The following is a 12956-nucleotide window of genomic DNA, read 5'->3' as shown; positions in this document are numbered from 1 at the left end:
GTTTTAAGAGGTTGGGCCAGAATTTCTCACTCCCTAACAAAGTTTTGTCTGCCCCCTCTGAACAGGAAGAGTTGAGTTCTCAGGCAAACAGTGGATTTCATTTATGTTTCTGCATAATTCTGCATTTCTGTGAAATGAGGAAGGGTTTTTTTTATAAGTGCAGACTCTCAAGAACATTCACACAGAAAGGTGATGACATCTTATCTGATGACATCTCCACTTGCACATAGTGGAATCAGAGCAGACCACTTTGCTCTTCCTTTCACAACAATGTACGCTTTTTATTGCCTCAGATGTGTCATGTGAGGTACTCTGACAAATCAGAGAAGAGCACTGGCAGAGTGTAGAGAATAGATGCAGAAAGCGAACATGACATTTGTGAATGGTTAAATCTAAACTGACTCGGGACGTTCCAAGATCTGTGCCTGAAAGTGCTCTCCTGCTCCCTCGTCTTTTGACATCTCTCTCTCTCTCTCCCTCTCTCCCTCTCTCTCTCTCTCTCTCTGTCTCTCTCTCTCTCTCTCTCTCTCATACACACACACGCTGTCCCTCTTGGCGCTGTGTTCAGGAAAAGTGCTGCAGATGGACGATGACCTGGTGATCTCCTTCCAGCTGCTGATGTGCGTGCTGGAGTTCTACATCAGGCGCTGCCCAGCCTCCCTGCTGCAGCAGCCCTACAGTAAGTCCCCGCTGTGTGGCACAGCGCTTCAGCAGCCGGTCCTGTGGCCCGAAGGTTGCGGGTTCACTTCCCAGCTAAGGCAGTGCCGTTGCACTGCTGAACAAAGTACTTAAGCTGAATTGCTTCAGTAAGTGTCCAGCACTGAAAATGTGAGAATGTAAGCTATGTAAGTCTCTCTGATTAAGACATGTAGAATGTGTAGCTTTGTATAATGTGACCCTGGTCCCCCTTAGGGCCACTTTGAGTGCAGGCTTTCATTCCAGCCACATTCTGAGCCATATCTTTCAAACAGCCATTCACTTAGTGAGTTATAAATGGGAGACTTGCATGTCTGAATGGATCCACTGTAGCTTCACTCCTGAGCCCTGACCGTGCACTTTAAAAAGAGCTGTTAAGCATTCTGCATCAGGGCCCTCCAGGGCTTGAGTGGCATGGCCTTCCACTGAAAGAACCATCTATACCGCAAGATGGATGTCTCTTTCAGGTGATTTTGAGACTGGAAGGATGAGCATGTCTGATAAACATTGCCATCACTTTAAATATAGATGTCTTTAAAGGCACCACGAAAGATACTTAAGTACTTAAGTGATTGATCATAAAATTTGTGAGGTGAATTAAGAGAAAGCAAGTGAACAGTAAATGAAAAGTGATGTGTTTGTAGGCTTCACGTCCCACCCTGTAGTTACACTGAACTTCTCCCACACAGAGACGGCCACTAACGGGGTCGGCCAGAGCCCCCCGACTCGAACGTCCCGCCGCAATCACAGCAAGGCCAAGCCCCGCCCCCCGGAGGTGGACCTGCGGCTGCTTGAGACCCTCTGCAAGGAGAACGACTGCAGTATCGATGAGGTGAGTCAGTACTGGAGGGGAATGACCGCAATATAGATGAGTCAGTACTAGAGAACCTCTGTACATCCTAGGGACATGATATGGTTGAACATACCGGGTAGTTATGAACCAGTCTAAAAATGGACTGTTGTTTCTGTGTGCAATGTCCAAATAAACACTTTTAATTTTCAGAAAAACTGAATTTCAGTTTCAAAGGCATATAGTTTCTGGAAATATAACAGTATTTGTCCGCGCAAATGCTATATCAAGGACGCCTGTATCAAGCTTGTTGTTACCCTCTGTAGTCCGTGGAGTTCCTAAATAAGACCACTGCTGACAAATCCACTGTTGGCAAAAGCTTGAGTCGGGGGGAAATTAGGGAATATGGGAGAGTGATCCTTGAGAGACATGCCTGAATTCCTGTAATGTAATAACTTCAAGCTTAAAAACATGCCAGACTTGGAAAAAGAAACAAACATGTTTCATTATGTACAAGTACAGAGTCAACAAAAGTACAAGGAAGTACCGAACTACAGAGGTGGCAGACAGTGCCAATATTTGCTTGGCAAATGAAACCGTGTTGACAAGTGTTTTTGCTAACGTAGCCTCAGGTGCTGCTAAAACTCTCCACACGACAGCAGATGCTGGCGACACAACAGGCGGCGAAGGCGGGCTTTGACCTGACATGTCTGCGGATGAAAAATGAGCAGTGGAGGCTGCAGGTCAGCACCTGGCCTCGGGACACTGTCACAGTCACGCAGGCCCGCCTCGGCCACGCCCCTGACCAGATGTGGGGCTGTAGACGTAAACACTCTTTAAAGCTGTTTAAACCATGAGCAGAATCTTTGAATTTGCTCCTAACTTTTTGAGCTTTAAATCCGAATAAGGCCACTCTTTTTTTTTTTTTTTTTTTTTGGCTAATGTGACTCTTGCCCTGCCCTCCACGCTGTGGATCGGTGCCCTTTGACCTCCCGACACCCCATTTCATCTGATTGGCTGCTGTGGTTAGGGCAGCATGTCAGCCACAAGCTGATTGGCACCCCTTTTTACCGGTGCACGGGGGCAGACAGTGGACACGAGACGTGTGCATATTGACGACGGGGGCATCAGCATTTTTATTTGGAAACCAAGGAAATTCACGAACTGGAATGCCGAAACCAAGCAATTTGCAAACTGAAATGTTTGAAATCGTCGAGTTGAGAATAATGTGTTTGATAGGGGACTTGTTTGTTCATTTACCTGCTCCATGTATACCAAAGCAGGTTAGCCTAGTACGAGTACCTCACTCAGGTTGCAAGAGCAGATGGAATTTTCCAATTGCCCTTGGAGTGTTCTGAATGGGAATTCTGCCAGTCTATGCCCATTATCCACATACATATTTTGTTACTGACGCACTGTGTTGTAATGGTTTTGCACAATGAGAATTACTAATTCATGATTGGATACAGAATGAAATGAATTTAGCAGTGCTTCAGGTGGAAATGCCCGGCTGCTGTTCCTGTCCTTGTCACATGTACCCTCTCTGGGACCTTGGTGAACTTTAACTGGTTGGACTCCCAGTGTCGGTTCAGCCGGCTGACCGCTGTCCTGTTGTCCGACTCCATCTGACAAAAGAGGGAGACATTTCTGCAGGCAGCATGGCTTGTCGCATGCCTCCGCCCGAATGGCTATCCCCCATGGCGCTATGAAGGAGGCCAGGCCTGTCCACCAATTCTCGTTGGAGTTCTGGGCTCTTTGCGGCCACTGTGTGCGCCCCCGATTGGTAACGATTGGTACACAGCCTCCCCAGGGTGTATCCCATCTCTGAACCGCTCACAGAGGCTGGTCTCCTTCCTTCCTCTGGGCTCAGAATAGATCAATCAGCAGTAGGGTTGCGCTCCCACACAGCGAAAGAGTGCGTGGCTCAGTCCAGTGGACACGCTGTACAAGAGCAGGAGCACAGTGAAGTCCAGGCCTGGGAGGAACTGGCACAGCTGGTGTGTGGGCTGACATTTTACTCAATGATAAGGCGCCGCTGATGGTATTTGAAGGCTGTCCAAGTCCCATATTTCTGTACATTTCCCCGATTATTACTTTTGTAATATCACTTTTCAAAATGACTTTCACTTTGCCTTCAGTGTGGAAATGACTGATCTCATTATGGTGTGTTTCATAATCAAGCTTTTCGCAAATACTTTGCGGTTTCGTTTTGTGACAGCAAGGATGTATGAATCAAATCCACGGTGACACTGAGGCCGTGACTAATTAGACCAGTGCTCGTTTGGTCAGCCATCCTGCTTGTGTGGACAATTGCTTGACCTCATTTTGTGGCCTGGCCACAGAGGTTGGATAAAGTTGTAAAAGGAGGATGATGATGAAATAAAGTAGATGACAAAAACCCTACAGAAGTTTATGGCACTTTGGCACATATGCACGGAGCGCCTTGGTACTTTATCGACTGCCAGAATCTCTCGCATGTCTGACTCCGTACAGAGGAAGAGAAAGACACTCTGAAAAGCACAAACAGGATCATTTGTCTGAGTAGCAGGACCATATTCAGAAAAAAACCAAACCGAAAAAATCATTTTTGGAATGGTGATGCATGTGAGAGGATAGTTTAATGCTGTGCTGGTTTCCAAAATGCAGTTTATTCCTCTTATGGCAAATTTAATATGGAGGATATCTTGGTTGTGTCTTTGGTTGAAGATGGTTGTGGTTATGTTTTTACTACTGCCTGCCTGACTGACCTGCCCTGCTCTGTCCTCTCTCATTCTCTCTCTCTCTTTCTACCCCCCCCCCCCCCCCCCCCCCCCCCCCCTCACTCACTCTCAGGTGAAGAACGTGTGCCTGACCAGCTTCTCGGCGTTCATGGACTCCATGGGGCTGTTGGGGGTTGAGGAGCTACCTGAGGTAGGGCGAGTCCCAGCAGAGTTGTCCAACCAGGACACTGAAACAGCCCCCTGTCCCCACACAGCAGTTTCAGAACCACACCCACATGTCATAGAACTGGCAGTCCCAAGAACCAATGAGCATACAGGCTGATTTAAAAGAGGAAGTAGAGGCCACACACTACTCTAATGCTCCCAAATAGTTGTACTGGCACACAGCCATGAAACAGACAACATTTTAATCCCTTGGGATTTTTGTCAGGATCTTCCCCAGGGATCGGAATGCTGTCAGTTTTGTGGCTGTGTGCCAGCAATGCTATTTGGGAGTATGAGAGTAGTGTTTGGCCTCTATATCTTTTTTGTCAGTTTTGTTTTAGTCCTGAGGCTGCCTTCAGTCTATGGATGTGTGTGTGGGTTTTTTATTATCTTATAGGTTGTTTCACAGTAAAAAAAACATGGATTAACTGACAACTTTGGGATCTAAGAAGGGCTCATTTTAAGAGCTGCTGTGTAATAGGACAGTACATGTAGTAAATACACATGTTGCGAGCTCTTTCTTAATTGCCCCTTTTTTTTTCCACTCGGCAGTGACAGGTGGTATTGCAATTTTTACTGCCGTGTTTGTCTTCGGAAAGACTACCAGAGATGCGGGCGCGAGTACTGTTGCCTTTTTTTATTAGTTTGTCGTTTCTCGGGGCTTGTTTAGAGAGGCAGTAATGTGGCTGGAAAAGGAATATGAGGTTAATATTTGCTTTAGACGGGTCAATAGAGCAGGGAGGTGGCGTTTCTGACGTGGGGAGTCTGGGTTTATGGGAGGCCCTCCCCCCGGCACTGCCCACGCAGTCATTTAAGGAAGACGTCACGTGCTTAAACATGACTGTTTCCTGCTGATCCTGTCCTGCTTTTAACGTGTCACTGTACCAGTCTGTTACCGGTCACGGCAGTTGTTGCGAATTTCCCATGATGCCTGCTTTTTTGGGGTGTGCTCACGTTGTAGGATCCAGGGTGAAGATGCAGCGATGTACGTGTTGTATGTGGGGTTTTTTTTTTTTTTTTTTTGAAGTATCAGCTCAATATTGTCTGCAGTGTCATGTTAAAATTATATTTAAGAACTGAAAGTTCAATAGGTTATCCTCACGTATTATCCAAATGGTGGATTTAGTTTACCTTAAGCTATGTCTTTGAATGCAGGCATTTGGGTTAAATATCTTGATCATCAAGTTTTGGCTTCCCTGTCCCTTGTAAGGTTTAGTCCCCCTTGCCTACAGTCTCAGTACAACGCACCCCACCTATAAGAATCACATCCACCCAGGACAACTTGATTCAACAACATAAGCAATTGAATCTTGAACAGCAGAGTTCCAGATTATGGGACAAAATAGATGTTTGTTGTGAACAATGTTTTGCTCTTAATCAGCTGAGAAATGTTCTCTCTCAGCTTCATTCTTCCAACATGGAACACACCTATTGTAAGACTCAGGAAGGCAATGTTTTTCATCTGTAGAAAGCCCCTTTGTTATTCCTGCCTGGAATGTTGCCCGGCATCCAGGAACTTCGCCATACTGCGCAACTTGTTTGTCAATATATATATTATGTGCAGGGCGCCTTAGTAATTAGTGCAAGATAAGAGCTTGTAATAGCTTTTTTCCAGTCACTTTGCTCTCTTGTGGTCTTTTGTCTACCATAATACATGTTGTTCTTCGTATAAGCAGTTTACTTGCAGAGTTTTTAGCAGTGTTATAATTGCAATGATTCTGTCCCAGTGTATTTGATCACCATGTTCAGCTGATTCTTCAGTATATCAGTATTTCTTATAAACTATAAGGATTTAAAAATCTGCAGTGCAGTCACCTTTTCAGCCACTGAGCAAACTGTTGAATTGTTTTTCATAACCATTAAGAATGCTCAGTAAAACGCTCATGATGCAAATGGTTACCGTGCTCTGATGCTTTTTCTGAGATAGAAAATGTATGCAGTAATATCTAAATAATACCTGTGTTAAAAAGAGATCAACTCCACCTGACTGTGTCTCTGTTCTATAAGTTTGTTGTCAGATACTGAAAAGTTTATCAGTGGTGCCAATCTGCTGAAGGGTAAAGAGTCTACCTGTCTTTTCACAACTATTGCAATTTTTAATACCATTTGAAGTTGTGTGTGAGAAGTGAATAACAGGCATCTCCTTAGTCTTTTTGAACCTGCTCAGTTGGGAAGTTAAATTGGGTAAGTGAGGTGATTTTAAAGCTTCTGACATCAATCAGATTACAAATCCCCATTGGTAGGCAGATAGAATGATCTTATGTCCCATCTGTGAATGCATGCAGCTCTGGAGTGTGTGAACCCATGGGCAAGCTGTCTGACGGTAAGGTGGATGTAGTTAGTGTTCCTTTTGCAGAGCAGTGGTGACATTGAACATTCTCATCCTGTTTTGTTTTTACAGGCGTCTGGACTCTCCAAGCAGTATGAGGACCTTTACCTCAAGAGCAAGGACTTTGACGGCCGGCTCTTCCTGGACCACGACGAAACCCTTCAGATGTGTGACATAGACCTGTGAGTGTCATTGCCACCCCACTGATCTCTGTGTGGAAACGCCGTGGGGGTGCAAAGTGTTGTGGTTAGTCTGTGGCCGTGCTGTGGGTCAGGCCTTTGACACATCGGCTCCCTTCTGTGATGTGTGTTCTTGGTGCGGGTTGCCCCTTTGGAGCGCTCAGCGGCCCAGTGTGTGTGACAGCGGTCTCTCCCTCCCCCTCTCCCTGTTTCCAAGGTCTCAGCTGGAGAGAACGCCCAAAAAGAACCAGTCAGGAGAGGAAGCTGTTCTCAAGCCCCCTCAGACCCCTGTCAGGTGAGTTCCTCTTCACTCCTCTCCTCGTCACCTCAGTTCCTACCTCTGTCATGTGACTACGTCGTGCAGCAGAGCCCTGTCATGTGACCTCATCCCTGCTGAGACTACGCTGAGACTATGTGGTGTGGAAATGCATTATGACAGCTCAGGCTATGGGAAATGAATGAATTGTCACAGACAAACTTTGGTTCGGGAGGCAGGTTATACTGGGGACGTTGGCCCTGCCGGAGTCTGCGCCCTGGGTCAGTTCCAGCTGTTTTCACGTGATTGTTGGGGTCAGCAGTGAGTAAACTGATTCTCCATCAATCATCGGTGTGAGACATATGAGAGGAGGGTTCTGCGGGTTAGGAGTATGGCAGTTTTCAGTCTTATATGCAAAGTGATGCCTCAGCTGCAGGAATGCTTCCTTGTCACCTCTCACCTGGAAACAAACATGCTGATCTGTCACGGGCAGCAGTCAGCATTCCTGTGGCCTTTCATTGATTTATTGCTGTAAGCTACTAATCCCACAATCCAAATCCAAGCAAAGCAGGACGTGCACACACACCAACACGCTGACACACACATGCAGGCGCACACACCGAACTAGAAGCTGAGAGCGCAGTAATGGAATTGTAGGCTCTCAGTGGTGTAGTGATAACCTCCTTTCTGTAGAAAAATATTTGTCTGTACCCAGATATTTGTTCAATGAAAATGGGAGATGAAAAGCAGAAAGCATTCTTTGTGGTCTAGCCTCCGAGTGGAGAATATTTTTCCCTCTGTTATTCTTTAACGTTTCTGGGTCAAGGACAGGAAGGAGAAGGGGGGAGGGCATGCTCTGTTGTCTCTGGCACTACAGGGGAGGGGTCAGTAAGATGGAAGAGCAGGAACCGGCCTCTCCAATAACAGCCGCCCTGGCTGCGCGGGGGCCTTGGCTCGTGTCGCTCCGATGCTCCGAGCACGGCCGTGCTTCTCATCCGGCCTGAAGGTCAGCACGTAGGCCTTCAGCGAGGGGGAAAAACAAAAACAGCAAGAAGCGAAAAGCGCGGCAGGCTGGTGAAAGCACGACCGTTTATCGCTGACATGAGCGGCTTTCTGCGTGGGGTCGCGATCTCCACTGTTACACAAGCACGCGAGTGACACCACCTGTGACACCTTCACTGCACTGGGTTCCCCATGTGGTGTGTCGTGGCCCATTGTTTGTCCCCGTTCCCCGACAGAGGCAGAAATAAGTGGGAGGTGGTATAGACCCGATGCTGACATACCTGTGAGTTCTCCTGAGGGTCCATGACATTATTGTTGTAAGGTCCCTAACACACCGCTGCGAATTTCCACAAGCTTAAAGCTTCCATCTAAAGCTGGCTGCACCACGCAAGGATGGTCGCAAGACTGAAAACTTTGTGTAGCTTGCACCCTCTGTATGCACGCATATTGCTTTTTTCAGGTATGAATAAAGCAAAGGTCTCACTTTAGGATGTGCCTCAGAATGTTCTTGCTTTTGAAGACATTGTCGTTGTGATCACTGTGTGTGAATCATTCCATTGTGCAGTTACTGTGCCAAGATGGTCATTAGCAATAGAAAGAAAAGTAAGAATGTGAAGGTTTGAGAGCAAGGCATGGTGTTTAGCACTACTGTGGTTCATGTCCTCCACTCCCCCTCAACTCCCCATGTTGGTTTGTGAAGGAATGGCCTTTTTCCTGTTGAAGCAGGTAGGTGGAATCAGAAAGGCGATAGTGCACCCTTTGATTTAAGATGAAAATGTATTCGTCCCCACAGAGCAGCTATGAACTCCATCCAGCAGCTGAGGATCATTCTTAACTCGGCCAGCGACGAGCCCTCAGGCATCTTGTCTGTGTATTTCAAGGTGGGCCCCCCCCCTCACGCCTCCAGGCTTGTTCGTGCTGTGTTGGTGCTCATTGGTGCTTTCTGCAGGAAGACCCTCGTCATTTACGCATTTGTAGTTTGCAGTTTGCGGTTATTGCGAAATATTCCCACCACGCAGCACTCCCTGTTCCTGGCATTGCACTTTTCCCAGGCAGCAGAGTGCTATAGTCAACCCGCACTCTCGCACTGTATTGATTTTGATACTGCAAATACATTATGCATTATGCAGGCCTAACCCATATGCGTTATGTCATCAGTGTAGCTATTACTGTATTTCATGTACCATTATCACATATTTTATATGATAGCCGCTTGCTGATTGCATTATTTCATTGTTTTTGCACTGAAAGTGCAGTCCTTTCATGTTGCATGAGCCTTTTTTGATACAACAGAAACAGTGTTCGGATAACCCCATTTGCAGGGATCTCTGTGAATCTGAGGGTCTCCCATACCCCTATACCCCTTCTGCTGGGGTGCAGCACTGAGGGGTACTGGCCCCCGTGCTCTCACCCAAAGCGCAGTCCCGCTGACTGGCGCCCTTGTCTCCCTGCACCCCAGAACTGCACAGTGGACCCGTCGGAGGAGATCACCAAGCGGGTGGAGCGCCTGGGAGAGCTCTTCTGCCAGAGATTTGCCCAGGCCGTGGGCCAGCGCTGCGTGGAGATCGGCTCTCAGGTACAGCAGAGAGGCCCTGTGTGGTACGCCTGCCCAGGATCGGCTTTATGCAGCCCTGCTCCTAATGATGTGTTACATGCCACCTTGTTTGGCTCTTTCGCCCATGCGCATACAGTGGCTTGATTTTTTTTTTTTTTTTTAACATATTTGCAAAAATTCCTAAAAAAAAAATTGTCATTATGGGTGATTGTGTGTAGATTGACAGCCAAAGGAATACATGAAATGCATTTTAGATTATGTAACAAAACAAAGTGTGCAAAAAGTGAAGGGGACTGAGTACTTTCTGAAGCCACTGTATTTCTACCGTTGCGTTTCTTTGGAAGCTTAAATCACTTGTATTGCTCTGGCTGTTTTTCAGCGCTTTACCCTCGGGGTGCGGCTGTACTACAGAGTCATGGAGTCGATGCTGAAATCGGTAAGCGCTTAGTTTAACCACACATTTGTCTCTCTCTGACCTGTCTTAGCTGTCACTCATAAATTTTCCCCACCCTCGACCTTTCGAATGACACGCGTCATCTGTCTTTCTCCCCGTAGGAGGAGAAGAGGCTGTCTGTGCAGAATTTCAGGTGAGCTCTGGCTGTAACCTGCAGGACCCATAATGCATTGCTCCTTGTGTTTAAGGGTCTGGCAGTTTGGTGGGCTCTGTGTGACCCTGCTGTGCTGTGCTTTTATTTCAGTAAACTCCTCAACGACTCCGCCTTCCACACCTCCCTCCTCGCCTGTGCCCTTGAAGTTGTCATGGCGACCTATGGTGGTAAGTCATCGAAGCATTGGCTTTGACAGTGGAGTTTTTGCCGTCTTGTTTCTCTCTGCACCGAAACTGCCACCTCTGCAGTTAATGCAATGCAAGTGAATGCAGTTAATCAGATGGGCATGTTGTGACGAAAGGTTGGCATGTAGCTGTCCTTATCAAACAAGGTGTTTTGTACTAGCCCCCACCAAAAATGAGGCATGAATGCTCGCCGGTATGGTGTGGTTGGGTGATGTGTCTGAGCTTGGGATGTCATGCCAGTTTTTAGAGGAGTTTGTAAAAAAAAATCCAAATCCCAAAGACTAGATTGGATTCCATTTCTGGGTGTGATAAACAGTGGAGAAATGTGTATGCTGGTAAAAGGGAGTCGGGCTTGTAATCTCACGTTTGCAGGTTTTCTGTGCTGGGGCAGATTCTGGCGTAGTCTTGAGCAACCTCTTCCCGGGAGCTGTTTCAGTAAATACAAAGGATTGCAACATATCCACTTTTTTAGGATTCAGAAAAATGCCAAATCCAACACAAAAGAGAGGGTTTTCAGAATCCAATTTCAATTTTTTCCTATGATAAAATTTACCGTGGTAGACAATAAAAATACAGCTAGTGGGCTTGCATTAGCAAAGCGTCAGGCATGCAAGATTCAGGCCCAGGTCACCGATCCCACAGGACCTGACCTAACCCATATACCTCTACAACATGAAGGTAGCAGGCCAAGGCTGAACTCGGACTGAAGCGAACCCTTAGTTATGGAAGTTATGGAAATGGATGACCTACAAAATGGAAACCATGTCAAGTGACCATTTGTAAAGGGTGCCAAAAACGGCAGCAGAACATAGGCCCAGTTGCCTTTATTAGAGCTTTTAGGAAAGGGTTATTTTGAGACAGTCCTGCAACTTTATTGGACACTTCTTTTCAGTTGCCTTGTAGGGAGTGTGAAGATATTCTGAGATGCTATCAGTACGCAAAGTGGCCCTTATCTCGGTATCCTTCCTGGCCCCTGAGTCTCACCCTGCTCTCTGCGCGGGTGTCATGTCACCACTTCCTGCAGTTTACTCTGTTTGCCACTTTGTTTCCGTTTCCTGATTATCTTGCACAGAGTTTGTATTTGAAATTATTGCTACCAGGTGCGACATGTTCTCTTATCAGATGCCCTTAACCGGAGGAACTTGAATAGCTTACGTGTTTACATTTTTCCGACTGAAGCCAGTCAGTTAAAGCATCCTGTTCAAGGATACAACAACACTGCTCCATCCTCTGGGCTGCGAACTCAACTCCTTCACTACTATGCCATACTGTTACCCATTACCTGCTGTCTCACGAACCACTTCCATTTTAAATACAGAGCGCTCAGGAATAAACTGTGGATGGACAGTAGTGTAAAGCTCATGTTTGGAGCAGTAAGGATCAATCAAAGCTCTGCCTGGCGCATGCGACATGCCCCCCCGATTTAACCCCTGTCATGGATGTCGGCCTTTTGGTTGCTGTGTGAACGAGGCTTCCTCTCTGCGCTCCAGGGAGCAGCTTCAAGAACGGCGCCTTCGGCAGCGGCGGGGGCGGCGGCGGAGGCGGTGCCGCGGAGACGGACCTCTCCTTCCCCTGGATCCTGGACGTGTTCCGGCTGGCGGCGCTGGACTTCTACAAGGTGATCGAGAGCTTCATCAAGGCGGAGCCCAGCCTGAGCCGCGACATGATCAAGCACCTGGAGCGCTGTGAGCACCTGGTGATGGAGAGCATCGCCTGGAGGACGGTGAGTGCTGGAGCAGGGGGGTATGGCATGGGGGCAGAGGCTGGTGTGGGGTCAGAGGGCATCACAAAAAGTACCACTAACATTCCAGCCAACCTGTAGTTGTTATTGTCTCTTCTTATTACTCTGAACTCATCTCTGCTCATGTATTTTCAATTAACCTTGTCAATTAATATGAAGCACAAGAAGGAGACGTGAACTGTAGAGGTGGTGTTTAATTCCTGAATGAGTTGGGGAATGGCAGTACATTGGGGGAGAGATGTAGACACCTTGAGGGTGATGTTGTATCTGTATAGTACTAAGCAGATGGTCAGACTCCTCTCAGCCAATGGGGAGAGAGCTGATGTTGCCGTTCTGTCAGTGGGAACCAATGAAATTGGATGGCGCAGAGTGCTCAGACTGTGATGAATGACAGAGGGCCTGCAGGAAATGAAGGTGGTCACCCGGAGGATGAATAGTGGGCTTTTCTGGTTTGATTGAGTAGCCATTTGTTTTGAGAATGAACCCCTCTGGTCTGGGGCCAGTTCGGGATCAGAGAATTGCCCTAACCATAGGAGATCTGTGGTGCTGCTAGGGTGTCGCTGTTTATTCTATTGATTGTCGAGTAAATGGAATGGGTTTTCCTGAACCAGAGTGCTGGACTAGAGATGTCTGCAAAGTCGCCTACAGTGAAGCAGGCTAAAGTAAAGTAACCATATAAACTACAACTTAT

General features: G+C 47.1%; 1 protein-coding gene across 1 annotated transcript in view; it reads left to right on the top strand.

Annotated features, from left to right (window-relative positions):
• The window catches only part of rb1 (retinoblastoma 1), a 50270-nt gene that overhangs the window by 7982 nt on the left and 29332 nt on the right, over nucleotides 1-12956 (top strand). The window contains exons 7-17 of the mRNA XM_036524811.1: nucleotides 569-679; nucleotides 1386-1528; nucleotides 4319-4396; nucleotides 6812-6921; nucleotides 7136-7213; nucleotides 8970-9057; nucleotides 9636-9752; nucleotides 10111-10167; nucleotides 10287-10318; nucleotides 10430-10506; nucleotides 12015-12247. Coding sequence (XP_036380704.1) covers nucleotides 569-679; nucleotides 1386-1528; nucleotides 4319-4396; nucleotides 6812-6921; nucleotides 7136-7213; nucleotides 8970-9057; nucleotides 9636-9752; nucleotides 10111-10167; nucleotides 10287-10318; nucleotides 10430-10506; nucleotides 12015-12247 — 1124 coding nt within the window. The remainder of the gene's footprint in view (nucleotides 1-568; nucleotides 680-1385; nucleotides 1529-4318; nucleotides 4397-6811; nucleotides 6922-7135; nucleotides 7214-8969; nucleotides 9058-9635; nucleotides 9753-10110; nucleotides 10168-10286; nucleotides 10319-10429; nucleotides 10507-12014; nucleotides 12248-12956) is intronic.

The sequence above is a fragment of the Megalops cyprinoides genome, chromosome 3 (genome assembly GCF_013368585.1).
Source record: "Megalops cyprinoides isolate fMegCyp1 chromosome 3, fMegCyp1.pri, whole genome shotgun sequence".
NCBI classification, from domain to species: Eukaryota; Metazoa; Chordata; class Actinopteri; order Elopiformes; family Megalopidae; genus Megalops; species Megalops cyprinoides.
Note: the sequence above shows the minus strand (reverse complement) of the source record. Positions and strands in the feature narration are given on the sequence as shown.